Raw genomic sequence first — 20,468 nt, forward strand, 5'->3', positions numbered from 1 at the left:
ACCAGAGACCTGCAGATGACAATGTCTGGGAGCAGGGTGGCATGAGGTCAAATGCTCAGTCTGGCGTGAGCATCATTTTAGCATAAGCATTGGACCCAAAGTATTGAGCAGAGAGGTAAAAACAGGGAGCTCACAAGAGGCAGAATGCCAGGAACCATTTCACTCACAGTGATAGAAAGTTCACCTAAAAGAGCCGAAACGATTCACTCAACACTCATTTGACAAATATTTACTGATTACCTTTATTGATCAAGCACTGTTCCAGACACTGGGGGTACATAGTAAAAAAAAAAATAAAAAATAAATAAAAAAAAAATAACTTCCTGTTCTCAGGAAGTTATGTTTTAGTGGGGAGAAAGATCATAAATATCACATAATATGCCAGATGGTTATAAGTGCTGTGGAGAAAACACAGGGCACGGAAGAGGAATGGAGAGTGCTGTGACAGGGATGCCCTTTTATATGGGGTGGGTTCAGAGGCCCCCGCAAGGTGACATCTGAGTAAAGACCTGAAAGAGGTGAGGGAGAGGGTGTGCTGTTGTCTGGGGTGGGGCTGGGGCCATTCCAGCAGAGGGAACTGCATATGAAGGCCTGAGGCAGAAGCAGTGAGTAGCTAGTATAATACAGCAAAACAGAAAGAATGGCGGCAGAGGCCACCCAGGGGTCATAAATGCAGCAATTCAAAGGAGTCATGGAGAAGCTACCTGGCTGCTCAGCCCTCTCAGCGTGTTGGTGTTTGCAAGATGATGGCTACAGCTCCAGCATCATGCCTCTTAAAATCATATCCAAGGCTGGAAGAGGCCGCTTCCTGTCCTTGTCCTTTCAGAAAGCCCATCCCCTAGCTGACTTCCCTCATGTCCCTCTGGCCAGAATTGAGCCGCTCAAGCCCTGGCAAGGTAATGGATTATCCTGATTAACTTCTAACCAAGATTCAGTCCCTGGGGTTGAGAAAGGCCCAGCCTCTCAGAAGGTACAAGGCTGTCCCCAGATTCTGGACAAAACAGGGTTCAATTAGCAAAGAAGATGTGGGGTGGATCAACAGGAAATCAGTAAGGAAAAGAAAAAGCATCTTAGGTGTTTCAACAGAAGGAATTTCCTACAGGGAACAGCTTACACTGTGTTGGAGAGGCTGGGACAGCAAACGAGGGAAGGAGGGGACCTGGCGAGCAGACAGAAAGGAAGGGGGCATTCCAGTTACTGGGGCCGTGTAGCAAATCACCCCAACATCTAGCAGCATAAAACAATCCAGGAGGAAGAACTTGGCTTGTACTTGTAGGGTTGATGTGAGGGCTGAAAGAGTTAGGCTGGAAGAGTCGACACAAGCCCGGAAATCAGGACAGTACGCGTGGACAAAGTTCAGCACCGGTAAAGAGTAGCCTTTACTATTATCACTGGGGTAGAGCAACACCCTTAGAGTCACAGTCAGGATAGGTATTCCACTCCAAAAGCCTCTTTCTGCACCCAACGTGGCCTCTGTCTGGAAGATGCCTGCCCTAAGGTGGGGGTGCAGGATGGAAGGCTTGTGGCGAGATAATGAGGCTAAGAGAGGCAGGCGGGTTGAGAAAGGTGAGTGCTTTATTCTGCGCCCCCGGGCGAAGTTCACCGGTCCGCAGATAGGGCCGGTGAAGTCGCGCCCAGGGCAGAGCGAGGGAGGCATATATGCGATTTTTGGGGTGGGGGTTGGCTGAGTGAGGTGGCAGTTGAACAGGCCCCCCAGCACAGATCGGGCATGGGCAGCTGCATCCGGGAGTTGTTTATCGCACCCGCGGTCTGCTGCCTCTCCGGGGAAACGCCAGGGGCCCCAGTTTCCGTCATGCGAGGAGGGGTCTGACTTGGCTCCTGGCCGCTTTGACCATGCGCATAGCTGACCTAACACAGGGGAGCTTTGGGTGGCCATGGAGGGCTCGAGGAAGGAAGAAGCTGTTTCTGTGCGACTGGAGGCCAGGATATGATTCATCCCCACTGAGCAGGCACGTGCTCAGGAAATGCTCCAGTCGGAAGCAATGACTTAATGACCAGGACATTAGAGTCTGCAGGGGGAGCAAGGGACTTTGAGGGGCAGAGAGGGGCTAACCTGGGCAGAGAATTTAATTTTATTGTACATTTCTAATATTCCACAAGGGCATCCATGTGGGCATATTTTTCAAGTTAAAAAACTTAAATGATTGAAAACATACAAAAACAAAGAATAAGCAGTGCCTCTCACGGCTCAGCTGAAAGACAGAAAACATCAGAACAGTCGAAATCCCTAGCATCCTCTTGATACCGTGCTAAGGGTCTGGCTGCATGCCACTTGAGAAAGTTAAAAATCGAGAGACAAGGTTGGAAAGAAAAGCACGTTTATTCAGAATGTCGGCATTCTGGGAGAGCGGTGGACTTGTGTCCAAAGGCCATCTCCTTCGTCCTAGACCAGGCAGAAGGTTTTATAGGGACACAAGAAGAACAAACGAAAGGAGGAGTCGGTCAGGTAGATCCGAGGGCTGACATCACTTCTTTGGCTCTTTTTAAAGATAATGTTATCTCCGCACTCTGGACTCCTGACTCAGTCTCGGCCATCGCTCCTGGGGCTTTATGTGTCACCAGTAAAAACCGCAAGGGAGTTGCAAATTGGATTCTGGTGTCCAGGCGCCTGTGGATTAAGAAATTGCCCTTTCCAGGTTAGGATTCTGCTGATTAAATAGATTAACGAGGTATGTGTAGATTTAGGAAAGGGAACAAAACAGTTGTTTAAGTCAACTAGTGAGGGGAGAAACAAAGAGAAAACAGCTGAGTATCAGGGTAGATCTAACTGCAAACTAGCTAAGTATAATGGATTTACCAAATTTCACCCTTACACTCTTGCCTTGCCGCACCTCCTTTCCTCTCTCCTGGCTTGAGATAACCTCTGCCCTGAATATCAGATTTGTCATTTTGCTACATCCGCATGCGCTTTGAAATTTTAAAGTCAAGTCTTTTCCTTTTCCTTTTTTCTTCTCTCTCTCTTTCCCAATGACTCCCCACAGCGACCTTCATCCCAAGAATGACATATTAGCAACCTCCTAAATCTCCTCCTGTTATTTCCCAAACTCAAATAATCCCATATAGACATTTGATACATGTATACTGTAGCTATACATATATACAGGGTGCCAAACAAAAAGTATGCATATTTTAAGAAAGAAAAACTGTATTAAAATTGTAATACTCAATATATACCCATTCCAAAAGATGAATACAAGTCACATTTGACTTCTGCAATTACAAGAGGTGCTCAAAGTGGTTACCATCTGTGTCCAGACATTTCTGATGACGGCGAACTACTACTTGAGCGACATTGACCAAAGTGTCCACTTGTAGACATTTTTTTGCATCCCTGGTAGATGTATTGATATCAATATATGTAGATATACATATCTGTGTCATATCTATAGCATGCAGATGTATCTAAGTCATGTCTCTGTCATAGAGATACAGGGGTGTTTTTTGTCTTCTGAAAATAAGATATTAGCCACAGCTCTCTGCATCTTGCTTTTCTCAAGAGCACCTCATGGAAATCTTCCAAGTCATTCGATCCACCCCTTTTAATGGCTGCATGGTGTGGTTCTGATGGCCTTATGGCGGGGATGTACCAACATCTACTCAGTCATTTATCCAGTCGTGGTCCTGTGAGGGAATTCGCGTTGTTTCTTTTCTTCCCTTCCCGCTAGGAGCAAGTCAGCAGCAGGCATCCTGATGACAGGAGTGTCCATTATTTATGTTCTACATATCCTACAATGTTTCTAATACACTTTAAAAGCTTGGATGATACATCCCTTTCATGTATTTAAAGAGAATTCTAAAATGTATAACGAAATGGGATCGAAAGTGACAGTTATAAATTAAAAGTAAGAAATAGTGAGTCAGGGGTTCCAGGAACGCCTTTCCTCCGCTTCCCCCGGTGTCATCTTCACCCAGGTGAGGCCCCCTGGATAGCCCTTCTCCCCTGCAGACTCCAGGGAGAAGTGAATCCATTCCTTCAGTCCTTAAACGTCAGTTTCTTGAAGCCAATATGGTATCACCTGTTAATGAATTAAAGGCACACATTCAACCCTCCCTCCTAAAAGGGAGGTTTCAGGAAAAGCTTAGCCAATTTACTTCCCTAGTTAGAGACACACATACGAGTGATATACGATAATCTGTGTCCTCTAAGTTAAGTCTACGAAGAGCTCTTTCAGTAACAGGTGATGCCATATTGGTTTCAGGTGTTTCTTCCTGAGCCCCAGCTTCTGCCTGGGGGCACCTGTTTTTCTCTGCAGGCTGAACCTGACTCCCCAGCCCACCCCCTGTGCCTAATTCCTTCAGGAAACTGAAGGAAGTACATATATATTATATATATATATATATATTTTAATAGGCATTAACAATATATATATATATTTTAATATATATATATTTATATACATATATATACTTTTAATGCCTATTTTTTCCCCAGAACACTAAAGTAGTTGGAAAAAAATTGAGAAATTATCAAAAGGGTATATTAAAACTCATATTAGTTTGAGTTAAAATATTTCATTTATATCAGAACAGAATTTATTATTCAAATTTATTATTATTTGCCTTTTTCTTCAGGTATCAACATGGCTCGGCAGACATTTGGTCTTTATTTAAATTTTCAATATTTTGTTCATTAATATAGCATGGATTTTTACATTAATTTTTATTTAAAAAATATTGCATTAAACTATCATTTGTGTTGATAATGGAGTTTTTTGGCATCCTCTTAAATTTTGTCCCCAAGGCCAGTGTCTCACTTGTTGGCTCTAGTCCTGGCCATCATTCTGACCAAACTGGATCACTGAATGAAGAGGGAATCCTCGCCTCATTCCTGACTCACTCTCATGATTCTCCCCGAAAGGCCTTTGATTCCCTCCCAGGTGACAGGTATATAAATCCTCCTAAAACTCACTCCCTCGTCACTCTCCCCCAGCCACACCAGTCACCACGATCCCCCCCGTATATATCAGACTTGGTTCTGCCTCAGGACCTTTGCACTTCCATGCCCTCTGCCTAGAATGCTTTCCCCCCTGTTGTCCACATGGCTTATTTCCTTACTTCATTCAGATCTCTGCTCAAATAGAATGTCACTTTCTCAGATAGACCTTCCCAGAACACTCTATAAAATAGTACACTTCCTCCCCCAAATCATTTGGCTATTTAGTGACCTAAAACAATGACTTACTATTCTCACAAGTCTGTGGGTTGGTTGGATTCAGCTGGATGGTTCTTCTACTCCCAGGTGGTGTCAACTGAGGTCACTCTTGTGGCTGCATTCAGCTGGACTCGCTGAGACTGGAATGTTCTAGATGGCCTCTGTCTCTCCATGGGTTTTCTCCAGCAGGGTAATGGGACTTCTACATGGTAGCTTGGGGCTCTGAGAAGGAGAAATCAAACCTCTTAAGGCCTGGGCTTGGAAGTCCCAGAATGTCACTTGTGCTACCTTCTGCTGACCAAAGCACGTCACAGGGTCAGCTCATACTCCAGGGGAGAGGATATAGACTCCCCCTTTTAATGGGAAGAGTGGCCTGTGCCTACAGAGTTATAGGCAACCAACCCCCACCCCATCCCTTACCCTTGCTTTCTTGTTTTACTTTTTCTTATCACTACTTGACACTATCTTATTTTTATCTTTCAAAAAATATAAGCACTATGAGGGCAAGTGCCATCTGCGTCTGTGCCTAGAACTGACCACAGCACAGAATCCGTATTTCAGTGAGTGAATGATTGAATCCTGGACACTAACTTCAGGTTTCCCCAGGATTATGGAGAACAGAGAGAAGGTGAAAGACATACTGTGTAGATATTGCTAGGGAAGTGCTTTAGGATCATTAATGGTCACAGAGAAAAGGACAGGGAGGAAAGGAAGATCAGGAGTGCGCAAGCGAAAGAGGAGGCAGAGGACCAGGGCTGTCTTGGTCCCAGTTATATGTCTATGAGGTCGGACAATTAAGCTCACGAACTCATCCTAGAGAACATACCTCATTGCTGAGTATCATACCTATTCAGGTATGAACATACCTAGGTGATACCTCATTGCTGAGTATCACTACAGGAACCTTTGAAGTATTCCGTTTGGTAAGATATGCATCGACGCCAGCGCCTACTCCACCCTTCAAAGTAATGTTGGAACTGTTTTTCTGGAATGGCCATCAGAGCTGTTGTCATATTACCCTTGATGTCCTGAATGTCATCAAAATGTTTTCCTTTCAGTATTTCCTTTATCTTCAGGTAAAGAAAGAAGTTATTGGGGGCCAGATCAGGAAAGTGGGGCGGGTGTTCCAACACAGTTATTTGTTTACTGGCTAAAAACTCCCTCACAGACAGTGCTGTGTGAGCTGGTGCATTGTTGTGATGCAAGAGCCATGACTTGTTGGCGAAAAGTTCAGGTCGTCTAACTTTTTCACACAGCCTTTTCAGCGCTTCCAAATAGAAACTTGGTTAACTCTCCAGTTGGTACAAATTCATAAAGAATGATCCTTCTGATTAAAAAAAAAAAGTTAGCAACATCGTTGCAACAAGTTCCTGAAGTTGTCAGACCTCCCTAGCCTCAGCCAACACAGGGCCTGGCACAGAGCAGGTGTTCAGAAAGTGTGTGTTGAATGAATGAACTTGCTCTATAAAGCCTTTGCTGACTCCACCTCCCCGCTCCCTGAGGTCTGGCTGGGTCAGGCACCCCCTTGGCTCTTGCACCCCTCTGGGCAACTCCATCCCTACCCAACCCACCGTGGGTCATCACTGTCAGGGGATGAGTCTGTGTCTTCCACTGGACTCTGAGTCCTATAAGGGCATGGCTGGGGCGGTCTTGGCCACTGCCAGCTCATGAACATTAACCAACAGGCCCTTGGCACAGAAAAGGCTGTCTCCATCCTTGCTGTATTCCCAGCCTGGCAGACACAGTGTGGACACTCAGGAAACACCTTCACTCATTCTAAGATGCACTTTCCCACATTTTAGCAATGCTGAAATCAGGAAGTCACAGTTGATGGTGCCTTACAATTATTGTCAGCCCAGCAGTCGTGATGAAACTGTCACTACCTGGATGTGATAATGGAGCTGCTTTTAATAGCATCATGGTTACTCCCCATGGCACAAAGGATGAGTGGTGTGGGAAAGCATGCACGTCCACGGCTCGGAGGCAGAAGTGACTCCACAGTCAGACTGTGTGGTTTCAGGAAAAGCTTAGCTAATTTATCTCCCTAGTTAGAGACACACATACGAGTGATATATGATAATTTGTGGCCTCTAAGTTAACTCTACGAAGAGCTCTTTCAGAAAATGGGAATAAAAAAATTTAAGCGATAAGGAAATAGCGTGTCATAGTTTTATTGGCAGCGTTGTTTTCCTGTATTAGTGGGACAGAAAACGATGCATCTGACAAGTGGTGCTTCTGATTTGATTATATGGAGAATCTGTGGAAGAAATGGGTAAATAAATTTGTCTCATTTGTCTCATTCCTCTCCATTCCAGTCCCAGCTCCTGGGTTTTATGTCTGCCTTAGGATGACACGTGGGAGAGCAGAATTTTGTCCCGGTTAAACGAGTCACTCCATCCATCTGAGGGGCTCACAAAGCACCTGGCTCATGGTGGACGCACAGTAAGTGAACACTGCCTCTGTCGCTGATCAATCTAGATGTCCCACCAGCCCACGAGGTCTGTAAGAGCAGGGACAAATGGGACTCACACCTCAAGTCTAAACAACTATTTGTAGAACGACCAAATAATGGAGTAAATTATTGGGCAAACGAGAGCTTTCTCTCAACTCAGGGTCTTTGCATGGGCTGGACCCCTGGCTTAGGAGGCAACTCCCTAGCGGGATGTGAGGCTCACTCCTACTCAGATCTCAGCTCAGCTGCCCCCTCCTCCAAGAAGCCCTCCCTGAGCCCCAGGCAGGGTCATGTGCCCCCTTTGTGCTCCCATGGTCCTTTGGGGTCCCCCACCCCTGTCCTGCCCACTCTGAGTCATTACTGTCTAGGGATGGGTCTGACTCCCCCACTGGATTCTGAGTCCTGCGGGATCAGAGCCCGGGGCTGTCTTGGTCATTGCTTTGTTCCCAGCACCCAGCCCAGGATGTGGCCTAGAAAGGTGCTGAATGTTCTATGAATGAAGAGGGCAGAGGAGGTTTGACAGACTGGCAAATGTGCAGCCTCTCTAGGGCTGGAGCACTAGGAGCTGGGAAAAGTGCCCCTGGCAGCATGCCAGCCTGCATCAGATGCATTTGTGCAGGTGCCCTGCAGCTGTCACCCTGGGGCCACCATCTCCCTTTCCTCAGACCTGGAGCCCCCCAGGGCAGGATCTGATGTACTTCTGGGACCCTGGCTCTTGGCTGGGCACATGGGATCAGGAACCGGAGCAGAATGAAAGACGGTCATGTATAAATGCACTGGGTTTCAGGGGACACAGTCTGTGTGTGTTGTCTGCATGTAATTGTGTCTCTTCTGGTCTGTAAGTCTGTCTGTGCCTGAATGTGTGCGGTGTGCGAGGTGTATGTTTGACTTATGCTTTTCTGTAGTGACTCTGTATGTGAGGGTCTTCCCTCTTGGGCCAGGTGTGCATGTCTGTGGATTTGGGGGAAGAGTCTTGGTCTGTGTGTTTGGTGTCTGGAAATGTCTGAGAATATTTTTTAATCTCCCGGTTCCTGTACATTTGTGTCAGTCAGTGAGGGTGTGAATGAAAGTGTGTGGCTGCTGGTTTGCATTTCTCTCTTGCCTGTGGTTTAAGAATTTTGAGCTATGCGGTCACAGAAGACCATGCTTCCCCAACTCTTGGTGTGGCCTTGGGCTGGTCTATCCTCTTTCTAGGCCTCTAGCTCCTCAGTTGTTTTCAGAGATTCCTTTGCTGAAGCGAACTTTGGATTTAGGAAAATCCTGGGAAGGAATAGCAGGGCCATCTGGCTCCATCTCAGGAAATGGAATGGAGAGACCTTGGGGCAACTGGCCTGGGCAGAGAGGGGGCCAGGAGGGGAGGCGGGGTGGAGACAGCCACAAAGGACTGGAGGGCCGAGGGGCGGCTTGGGAGCTGCAGAGGCAGAGGCTGGACTTGCGGGTAGAGGGGTGTCCCCGGTGGGCGAGGGGTCCTGAGTCTAGACCTCTAGACCTTCAGCTCCTTCTCTGCATGTATCATGTCACTCCTCCCCACCCCGCGCACACACATTGATCCCCATCTCTCAGACTCTGTGTCTTGCCATTCTCTCTGTAACTGTGCTTCTGATGCTCTTTCTGGTTCTTTCTGACATGGTCTCTTGTCCTTTGTGTCTTCCTGCCTGTTTCTCCCTCTGTTTTTATCTTGGGGAGTCTCTTTCCCCACCCTAACTCCCCCATTTCTTGGGGGGGCATTTGCCTCCTCCTTTTCTCATCCACACCTCTCCCTACTTCCATCTCCCTCTTTATCACATGGTTGCCATTTTAAATGGTCACAAGGAAGCAGAGGAGGAAGCAGAGGAGGGAGAGAGCAGAATGGAGAAAGGCGTCACCAAGAGTCGAAGAGTCAGCACCGGAGCTGGGATTTGTTTGGAGGATTGGCTGGGGAGGAGAGGATGTTAAAACTCCTGGGAAGGAGGAGGCCAGAGTCAGGCAACCTGGATAGTAGATGCTGCATCGAGGTGTGGGTGCTGCCCTGTTGCCACCACAGGCCCTGAGTCCTTGGCAGAGCCAGGCAGGGTCGAGCTGGCAGTGACCACATTGGCTGATCCCCAGCGTTTCCTCTCAGCCCACCCTCATTGGCTAAACTAAGTGACCACCCTCAGCACAGGTGGGTAGGCGAGTAGATGTTGCAGAGAAGGGAAAGACTTGTTTGGGGTCCGTGGATGGAAGAGAATGAAGGGCGGGTGGTAAGCGTGGCCAGGCCCTGAGACGCTGGGACTTTGTCCTGGGCGTGGTGGGGAACATGGACGGGTTTTGAACAAGTCTTGGTGTTAGAAAGGTCTCTCTCTAGGTCTCTTGTGGGGGACTGAGGGCCCAGTGGGACTGAGTGGTGGCTCCGTGAGCAGCTGGGGGGTGGGGTCCCTACCCACTGTGGGACCCCGCCCCCTGACATCACTGTCACATTATTGCACTGGGACTGGCTGACCAATAAGCTTCTGCTTGCTGTTATAATGGGTCTTAGCAACGGGGTCTGACCTTGGGCTAACAGGAGAGGAGACCCCACGGTGGGGAGAGTGTGAAGGGAGAGGGAGAGTCTGCAGGGAAGGTGAGTCCCCAGGGCGGGGCTCTCCAGCTGGGTACTGTGGGCGGGGCTTCCACTCCCAATCTCAGCTCCTTTGGCCCCAATTCCACCCCAGGGCCACTGACCTGCCTGCCACTTGCTGTTGGGACCTGTCCCAGGTACTCAGTCTCCATACCCTGAGATGGGTGAGGGACAGGGCACAGGAGGGAGGGGGCACAGCATGGGGGCATGGCCGCACTAGGGACGGGGATCAGACCAGGCAGGAACAATGTAGTACGGACAAATTTCTGTGGGGTTGGGCGGTGGAGGTGGGACAGGGACAGCCAAGGAGACAAGGGGAAGGCAAAGTCATGCGGCTGAAGGTAGAGCAGCTCTTCAGAGGGCGAAGGAGCCAGGGACTCGGTTTTGAGTCCTGGTGGAGGCTCTGAACAGAGACATCATGAGTCTGGACTGAGCCTCAGTCCCTCTCCTTCTGACCGGGACAGTGAGCCCAAATGTGGTTGTCTCTCAAGATTCTCTGAAGAGTCTTAGTCAGTGAGGAAGTATATTTCAGAGGCGAGGGACCAGAAGAGTGTGGGACTGGGAAGAGGGAGGGCCCAGAAAGCTCCAAGGTGAGGAGGGCAGGATCTGCGGACAGACCCTATGACGGGCTTCGGGGGGTGTGAGGGTGGGCAGGGGACTTGGCCTGGCAAGGCCAGCCACGGCAGCACTGGGTGTTGAAGGAGGAGGACTCCCAGTGTCTGGGAACACCCCCATTCTTGGTTTCTTCCACCAGCTGAACCCAAAATACCCTCAAAGTTGGCTCAGGGATAGACAGATGGGGCTCACAAATGTCCCAGCAGCCCTGTGAGGCGGGCAGGGTTCTCTTCCATGATGCAGCCGAGGCTCAGAGAGGGCAGGGACTTGCTCAAAGTCACACGGCTTCATCATGGTGCTGCTAATATTCGTAATAGTGGTGCTGCTGCTAACACAACCACTTGCCCTGTGCCAGGCACTATTTTAAGTGCTTTATATGTATTAACTCATTTAATTCTCAACAACCCTAGAAGGTGTTTTGCTATTACTGTAGTTATCCTCATCTTGCAGGTGAGAAAAGTGAGGCAGAGTTAAGTAACTTGCCCCAATCACTCAGCGAGTGTGTGGCCGAGCCAAGCTTGGTCCCAGGGTAGGGTCTCCTTCCCCTTCATTTCACACTGCTCCCAGTAACGGGTGGCAGGGGCATAGCCACTATCCTTGATTGGGTCCAGGAGCTGGGCTTACGCCATTTCCTTGGCGGGCCTGGCTGCATAATTGGCGGCCCCAGTATACAAGAAAAATTCAGGGCCCCTGGTTCAAATATTAAGAATTTCAATCAGTGTCAGCAGATGAGCATTAAGCCAAGAACTGGGCCTTCTAAGTGCAAGGGCTGCATGTGGCTGCATGGGTCACAAGATGCCCATCAAACCGTCCCATTCCTAGATTATCCCGAAAACTCCTTAGCACCTCAGGAGGCAGGTCAGACACGATGACCTGAGCAAACAGGCTCAGAGAGGTGCCTCATTTTGTCTCAGGTCACACAGCAAGTTAGTGGCAGGGATGCGATGGGAACCGGGGCCTGCCAGACTCCATAGCCTCCTAACTCAAAGTGTGCCCTGGGTGTTTGAGAAGGAGAGAGCTGTGGGGTTCCAGAGGGACTGCCTTCAATTCTTGGTGTGTCTCCCTCCCTGCCCCCTGCAAAGCCCAGGAGGCGTAACTGGCTCCCTTTTACCCCCCCCCAGACACGGGGAGGACCACGCGTCTATCCTGTGACTCTCCCATCCCCAGTGCCCTCTGAACCGCTGGTCACCATGGCTACTTCGAAGTTGACGGGGGAGGAGGAGACCACCATCCTCATGGCCAAAGAGGAGCTGGAGGCCCTGCGCACCGCATTTGAGTCAGGGGACATCCCCCAGGCTGCCTCTCGCCTCCGGGAGCTGCTGGCATCCTCAGAGAGCACCCACCTGGAGGTGGGTGTCACAGGCGAGTCGGGCGCTGGCAAGTCGTCCCTCATCAACGCCCTTCGTGGCCTGGGGGCCGAGGACCCCGGCGCGGCTCTCACTGGAGTCATCGAGACCACTATGCACCCCGCATCCTACCCTCACCCGCAGTTTCCTGATGTGACCCTGTGGGACCTGCCCGGAGCTGGGTGTCTGGGCTGCCCTGCTGACAAGTACTTGAAGGAAGTGGACTTCAGCCGGTATGACTTCTTCCTGCTGGTGTCCCCCCGCCGCTGCGGGGCCGTGGAGACCCGCCTGGCCTCTGAGATCCTGCGCCAGGGCAAAAAGTTCTACTTTGTGCGCACCAAGGTGGATGAGGACCTGGCGGCCACGCGTACCCAGCGGCCCTCGGGCTTCACTGAAGCCACCGTCCTGCAGGAGATCCGTGACCACTGTGCCGAGAGGCTACGGGCGGTCGGGGTGACAGACCCCCGCGTCTTCCTCGTGTCCAACCTCTCACCGACCCGCTATGACTTCCCGCTGCTCATGTCCACCTGGGAGCATGACCTGCCTGCCCACCAGCGCCATGCCGGCCTGCTGTCGCTGCCCGATATCTCGCTGGAAGCCCTGCAGAAGAAGAAAGACATGCTCCAGGAGCAAGTGCTCAAGACGGCCCTGGTGTCGGGCGTCATCCAGGCCCTGCCTGTGCCAGGGCTGGCGGCCGCCTATGACGATGCTCTGCTCCTTCGCTCGCTGCGTGGCTACCACCGCAGCTTTGGCCTGGATGACGACTCGCTGGCCAAGCTGGCCGAGCAGGTGGGCAAACAGGCAGGTGACCTGCGCTCGGTCATCCGCTCCCCGCTGGCCAACGAGTTCTCACCTGAGACTGTCCTGAGGCTCTACTCACAGTCATCCGATGGCGCCATGCGGGTGGCCCGGGCTTTTGAGAGGGGCATCCCTGTGTTTGGTACACTGGTAGCTGGTGGCATCAGCTTCGGCACCGTCTACACCATGCTCCAGGGCTGCCTCAATGAGTTGGCCGAAGACGCCCAGCGGGTCCGCATCAAGGCCCTGGAGGATGAGCCTCAGACTGAGGCCAGCTTGGAGGCAGCTGGTGACAATGGCGTGGAAACGTGGGGGTCCGGGGAGGGAGGTGGCGAGAAAGCCCCACTCACGACCCGCCAAAAGGTTGGCCTCCTACTCAAGTACATTCTCGACAGCTGGAAGAAGCGTGACTTGGAAGAGAAATAAAAGTACAACCTTCACCCCGCTGCCTCACCCACAAACCAAGCTTTAACAAAGCCAACCATCCAAACAAACAAAAAGGTCAATGTGGTGAAAATGAGAGTTGCAGTGGCTGAGGGGTGGGGTGTGGAGAGGTCTGAGAGAGTGACAAAGGCATGCCATCTTGGTGGAGCTGGGGGAAGGGCGTGTGCAGGGGAGGCAGGTGGGCCCGAGTCAAAGAAGGATACACTGAACTGGGATAGGAATTGACCCCGGAGGGAGCAAAGATCAAGGTATAGATGGTGGGCCAAGTACTCTTTGGTGGTAGCTCTCTCCCTGGTCCCTAAGTGGCCAAGGGGCATTTGTGCATTGACAGGGTAGTCCAGCCTAAATCCAAGAAAGGAACCACTGTCAACCTGTGTGGGTGGTTGAGTGGGTGGGGATTTATTTTAGTTGCAATTGTCATATCCCTTTCTGAGAACCCCAGTTTCCCAAAGGCCTCCTCTGAAGGGGGGAGGGGCAGCCAATCAGTGCCCAGGAGCAGCACAATGGTGCCTATAGCAACGGGGTTAAATGCGGGAAGACAGGGCATCCTGGGCCAGCCCTGCTGCCTGTGAGTGAAGGTGGGGCTGGGTGGCAGGGACGGGGGAGGCCACATGGCCCCTGGGCTGGCCTCCGTGTGGAGCCTCTGGAAGACAGAGTGAGACGGTGGTGAGGGAGCGGGTGGGCAGTTTCTCTGGGTATCAAAGGACAGAGGGGGCAGAGGGCCAAGTCCACCACCTAGAATGGGTGGTTTCAGAAAGATGGAGGGCGTGTCTGCATGTGAATGTGTGGTGATGAGCTTGCTGGTGTGTCTGATTGGGGGGAATCCTGGTAAGTCCCCGTGATTTTGATGCTATGGATGTAAGGTTCATAGTCGTTTGCTGAGACTGGCGTTACCTGTCTGTCTCCGCGTGTGTGTGTGTGTGTGTGCACGCACACGTACACAAATGTGGGCGCATGAAAATGGATTGTGCTGAAAGGCTCTGGGTCTGAGAGTAAAGGCCACCCTGTTGGGATCTGAAAGCTGCACGTGGCTGCAAGTGACAGAGGGAACATGCAACACACTAGGCGAGGGTATCTGTGTCTGGCCCAGGCGGCTCAGTGAAACCAAGTTCATTGGCTAAGTCTAAGGTCCTGCGTGTTTAAAAAAATTCAAGAACTACCAGATTGGGGAGTATGCACATGATGGGTTGCCCCAAGGGCTTCTGTGGGCTTGAACAAGCGTCAGAGAAGGGTCTGACGTAGGTGTGGAGAAGAAGGGGGTGTTCCCAGGAATGCACAGAAGGCTCTGGAGGTGGTGGGTGGGCCGCTGGCAAATCGGGGACAGTGGTGCAGGTGCCTCACCCCCAGGTGCTCACAAATACTTGCATGTCCCAGGATCTGCTGAGGGTTCTTGCCCCATCCAGGGGCCTCAAATTACCCGACCCTAGGAAACAGTTCCAGACTCAGGATCCATTTTCACCTGGCGATTGAAGAGGGTGCTGAGTCTATTGGCTGAAGAGCTCTCTGCTTTGCAAAAAGATTCCTCTCTTCCCCGAGGCCTCCCCATTCACTGGCTCTGCCAGGACCATTTGGGGTTCACACAGGCCTTTCTGCACCAAAAGGGGTGCTGGGGATCACGGTAGGGAAATCTCAGGCCCCCCAATGCAAAAGACAGATGGTCCCTTCCAAAACCATTCTCAAATCACAACCCACGTCCCTATACATGTGGGCACTGAGGCATCATCCTAAACACAGGACTTGTCCTGAGTGGCTGGGAGGGGAAGGTTGGGTGTGAAAAACACGTGCTCTCACCGCACTGGGCCTAAGAGGCAGAATGGGTTACTTTTGTCTTTGACTGGTTGCCATGTCCTGTCCCTTCTTCCTCCATCTCTCCGGAGATTCTCTGTCCTCCGTCTTGACCTTATCTGCTATTCAAGCTCAGGCCTCACCTTCTCCACACAGTTCCTGCCCCGGCACCTTGCCTCATCTCGTCTCATTCCCCACGAGGCCACAGAGGGTTCATTCTAATATCCACAGTGGACCTGCCCCTCCCCTGCTCAACCCTCTTCCACGGCTACCCACAGATAAAGATCAATCTCAGCCTGATATTCCAAGCCCTTCCCAAGCTGGTCCTCGCCTGAACCTCGTCAACAGTAAGACCCCAAGTCTTCCTAAAACAGCAGAGCTGAGAGGGCTCTGAGGAGTCATTTCTCCATGTGACAGGTGAAGAAGCTGACACCCCCCATCCCTCACAGATGGGGGAAAGAAAAGCTGCAGGAGGGACATGAATTGCCCAGTGTCACCAGGCAAGTCCCTGGCATGGCAGGGACTAGACGCAGTCATACATTCCCAGATGTCAGCTCTGGCAGGCCCCGCCCCTCATACCAGTGACGGCCCCGGGGCTCCAGGGCAGGACGGGGCTGGCCTGGGTGGGCACTGTGGTTCCTCAGCAGACACGGGTCCTCAGAAGCCAGGCAGCGAGGGTGGGCGACGTTTCCACAAATGCATCAGACCCTTTGGGTCTCTTTTCCTGACATTGGAACTGTAGCACCCAGAGACGTCCTGGCACATAGTGGGTGCTGAATTGTGCAAGGACCTGGGGGAGGGAAGGGTTGCATTGCAAAAGGATCAGAGGAGGCTCTGGTCCATGTGCTGGCTGTGGTGCGGGCTGTAAGACATCTGGCAAGTGACTTTTACCCCCCAGAGCCTCAGCTTCCTACTCTGTGAAATGAGGACTTAATGAAATTATGCCTGTGGTTAGAACAGTGGCTGGCTCAGAGTAAACGTCAAAGTAACTACTGTCGGCGATGAGGAGGGTTCCAGCTCTTAATCAATGCCCTACGTTGATGGTTGCAGTGCCTGGAACATGGTAAATGCCCTCCAAGTTATTTAAGAGCTGGAATTCTAGGATCAGAAGACCTCAGCTCCATTCCCAACCCCCATGCGCTAGCTGGAGGCCTTGGGACTCCAGGCATTTATTCTCTCACTGCCAAATGTGGAGAGTAAGGGGAGCGATTTCCTTCTCTGGCAGTGGAGGATTTTATGAGATACTCCAGAGGGAGCACCTGGCAGTGATGAGTGTTAACTAAAATAAAGCCATTGAGCCCTGGGCCTGGCGTATTGTTAGCCTCTCGTACTATTACGAGTGATGCCTCAAATGCCTCGGGCCTGCTGAGGGCCATAGAGAAGACAGAGAAACTCAGTAAAAACACTCCCTTACCTGTCTTGTCAAAGGTCATCAAGCCCTGAAGACGCAGCACCGGGGATCAGGCAGCCCATGGCAAGCAACATCTCCCAGTCAGACCTTAGCCTGAAGGAGGCCTGTGAGGCGGGGAACCTGCCAGCCGTGGCCGCCAAGCTGCAGGCCACACTTCACTCGCTAGAGAATGTCCGGCTGGACATTGGCATTACCGGGGGGATAGGCGCAGGCAAGTCAACCTTTGTCAATGCCATCCGGGGGCTGGGAGATGAGGACCCCGACTCGGCTTGCACGGGAGTGGTGGAAATGAGCAGGGACCCCATGCCGTTCCCGCACCCCAAGTACCCCAACGTCATCCTCTGGGACCTGCCGGGCATAGGCACACCCACCTTCCAGGCTGACAAATACCTCCAGCGGGTGCTGCTGGGCCGTTTCGACTTCCTCATCATCGTCAGCTCCGAGAGCGTCACTGCCAACCTAGCCCGGCTGGCCCGCGGGATCCTCCAGGAGGGCAAGCGCTTCTACTTCACTCGCTCCAAGGTGGACGTGGACATGGCCGCCTCACGCCGCCGCCGCCCCAGCACCTTCTCTGAGGAGGGGGTGCTCAGCCAGATCCGAGACGACTGTCGGCAGCGGCTGGAGGGTGAGGTGCAGGCTCTGGGGTCTGGGGTGGGTGGACCCTGGAGGATTGCCCGCTCTTTCCCCTTCATCTTCCAGCGGAGGTCCAGAGTGGGACAAGGGGTCACCTAAGGTCATACTGCAACTGAAGGAGGCCTCACAGGGAAATGCTTCCAGCTGTGTTGTGTGCTGCTGCCAGCCATTAACACTCAGCCTTGTGGCTGGACTAGGCCTCCAGGTTCTTACTATGATGGCAGGATGCCCTCAGCGATAACCACCAGCAGACTTTGAAAAGATACCGGTCTATTACTCACAGGACCTGGAAATGAGGCAGCACACCTGGGTGAGAGAGAGCACAGGCCTGGGGTGATGCTTTTATTGAGATCGAGGGTGGGGCTTAGGGTTCCACTGGCTCACTCTTTATTGGTGAATTTAAAACATCAGAGTAGAAACTTACAAGCATAGGAAAACCAAACAAGTTGCCCAATGGTCAGATATTGAAATCAACCAAGTTCTCTAAAACAAAGGAGCCTTGGTGAGGGAAGGCAGCTGGCTCTTTACCTGGTCCTGTGTGTCCTTGAGACAGCCTTCCTCGAAGCAGATGCCTCTTTGAAAAGGGTGCCGCGCTGTCAAAGCTTAAGTCAGGCACTTGCAAAAAGGAAAGCCAAAAGTCAGGTCTTACACTACAAGCTGCCATTTGCTGAGAGTTGGCACTTCTCGGTCACAGGTGACAGAGACCTGACACTTGCATTGTATTGGCTTATATATGTATCAAGTTAGAGCAGTGCAAATGCTCTGTGCCCGTGCAGATGCTGGCACCTGTCGCTGATGGCACCTAACACTTAGAGGGCTCACCACAGGCCGGGCACCATTTTCACGAACTCAGTTCACTGCCACCACATCCCTAGGAGGTAGGTATAATGATCACCCTATTTTACAGGCCAGAGAAGTTAGGTAACTTGCCCAAGGCTACGCAGGTGGTAAGTAGGAAGGCTTGTACCTGAACTTGGGCAGCTCCGGGGCTGACCCTCTTAAGCCATGTGCTGTGCAGACTCAGCGGAAGTGCTTGAGCCCAGGCAGCTGTCAGGACACCTGAGCTGCTCTGGTGTGGAGACCATTTGAACGGTGCTCTTGTCTCCTGCAGCGGAGGGCCTGAAGGACCCCACGGTCTACCTGCTCTCCATGTTTGAGCTGGGCAAGTACGACTTCTGCCTGCTGGAGGAGTCGATGGTGAAGGAAGTAGAGAGCCACAAGCGGCACATGCTGCTGGCGGCCCTGCCCAGTATTTCGAGGCCCATCCTGGACAAGAAGGCGGACTCGCTGCGGCAGCACATCTGGCTGGTGGCCACCGTGGCCTGTGGCATCAACCCCAGTCCTGTGCCGGGAGTACAGGATGTGGCGTGCGACCTCTACAGGCTTATCCACTCCATGGAAGGCTACCGCCACAGCTTCGGCCTTGACCAGGACTCCCTCGTCAAGCTGGCGGCGCAGACAGGCCAGCCCCTGCACAAAATCCTGGGGGCAGTACAGGGCCCGATGACCAACGTGACCAAGGCGCTGGTGGTGGACCTGCTGGGCCAGGCCTCCAGGAATGCCTACGCTTTCACCCAGGAGCTCCTTAATGTGCCCGTCCTGGGCGCCCTGGCCACCTGTGGCATCTCCTTCGCCGCCGTCTATCAAGTGCTCCGCTCATCCCTGGACGTGGCCATCAAGGATGCCCAGAGCGTGCTGGCCCAGGTCTTCCTTGACAACTCTGACTACGAGCTCCTAGAGAGTCCCAGTCAATAATCCCAGCCCAGCTTAGGCCAGCCGGAGACGGCAGCAAAGGGCTGGGAGGACACAGGCTCCACTGGTCTCCAGGCTGGGTGTGGGGATGGGAAGACACTCAAGGTCTGACTCCTGGACTGAGCCGTGTGCTGTCTCGTGCTTTTGTGCCCTGGGTCTTATGCGCTCTCTGGTAACTGCCCCCACCTTCTCTACTCTGGTGACCCCCACCCCCACCCCCAGCAGTCAACCAGCAGTCCCCCTGGGAAGCAGGTGGAGGGGATGGGGCATGGGACAGGTTAAGTTTGACAGGGCAGGAAAGAGCTCAGCTGTCTAGCTGGAGGGCAGTTAGGGCGTCTGCACAGGTTGGGGCAGGCAATGGTGCAAAGCATTCAGAAGCGTTTCTGTAAGAGGAATGTGGCTGTCACAGCTCTGAAGGGCCCTGAGAATCACTAAGAGAGGTTCCTAAGGTCTCAGCGAGTGGCAGGGCCAGAGCCTGCCCTGGGTCTCGTACCTCCCAGACTTTAGCCCTCTCTTTAGATCTGCAGAAGCCCCCCTTCTGGCCAGACCACCTGGCCTGATGCCGCCCTCAGTGCCCTCACCCCTTCAGTTGTGCTTTTTTCTTGACAGCCCCTGGATTCCCACGACAGGACATCAGGACTCTGTGGGTCCACCTGAGGTCAGGGAAGGCCAGGAAGACAAACAGGTGGCATGGGGGGTGGTGGACAGACGTGACTCAGCCGGATGGACTGGAACCACTGCTTTACTGAAGGGGGGGTGGCACCTTTTGACAGTCAGGACTCATTTGGGATAAGGGTGGGGTGGCCAGACCAATCTGGAGACATGCTTTGGGAAACGCTAAGATTCTGCCATATTTAACTGAGCAGATGAGAGAGGGCACTAATTGAACTGTATGGTGTATTTAACTAAGGGTAGGTTTTGGATTTAAATAAAAGGTAAGGACCATTTTTTAAGCCAGAGTAGGTTTCTAGGGGAAGGAAGCCACCACTTAACCAACAGTCGGCATCACGCGCTATGGGTCAGGGTCAGATCCGAGTATTTGAACCAAGGGGATCAGCCAAGGGGAAGTACTACGTTTAACCAACTGTACTTAACCTGGGACACGGCCTGGTTTTAACCACGTATTAAATTAGGCATTATTGCAGTTAGGCATTTCACCACAGGCAGGCACTGTCTTCACGTGAGAGCAGACCACACAAGGGGAGTCCCTGCATTTAGCTGAAGGGCACTATATTTTCCATCACAGAGATGTGGGGCTTGATGTCACCCCAGGAATAGAACACCCCTTTCTAGGGGCTTCCTCCTCAGCACAGACTGGCATTCATCTGCTCCCGACACCTCTATGGCCGATACTGAATGGGTCCCCATGGAAGTTCATTCAGGCCCCAATTGGTAGTCAAGGATAACTGCCCGCAGGGGCTGGGACCCAAACTTGCCCTGCTTCCAGGAGAGCATGCCGGGGAGAGAAGAGCAGCTCCAGA

The 20,468-nt window shown here is 52.1% G+C and overlaps 2 protein-coding genes across 2 annotated transcripts; both read left to right on the forward strand.

The window, feature by feature from the left end:
- Positions 1-11,771: 11,771 nt before the first annotated feature.
- On the forward strand, positions 11,772-13,430 carry IRGC (immunity related GTPase cinema). The gene has a single exon (XM_033129399.1). It carries the CDS (start codon positions 12,009-12,011, stop codon positions 13,386-13,388), a length of 1,380 nt encoding a protein of 459 aa, XP_032985290.1. The 5' UTR covers positions 11,772-12,008; the 3' UTR covers positions 13,389-13,430.
- Positions 13,431-16,322: 2,892 nt separating this feature from the next.
- LOC117035509 (interferon-inducible GTPase 5-like) lies at positions 16,323-17,637 on the forward strand. The gene is given in 2 exon segments (XM_033129413.1): positions 16,323-17,264; positions 17,266-17,637. Coding segments are annotated over 2 exon segments (813 nt in total). The 5' UTR covers positions 16,323-16,662; the 3' UTR covers positions 17,477-17,637.
- Positions 17,638-20,468: the final 2,831 nt, after the last annotated feature.

This window comes from Rhinolophus ferrumequinum, chromosome 15 (genome assembly GCF_004115265.2).
Source record: "Rhinolophus ferrumequinum isolate MPI-CBG mRhiFer1 chromosome 15, mRhiFer1_v1.p, whole genome shotgun sequence".
In the NCBI taxonomy this organism is placed as follows: domain Eukaryota; kingdom Metazoa; phylum Chordata; class Mammalia; order Chiroptera; family Rhinolophidae; genus Rhinolophus; species Rhinolophus ferrumequinum.

Bases quoted from the DNA above. Each gene is read 5' to 3' on its own strand.
- IRGC (XM_033129399.1), top strand. From the start codon at position 12,009: ATGGCTACTTCGAAGTTGACGGGGGAGGAGGAGACCACCATCCTCATG.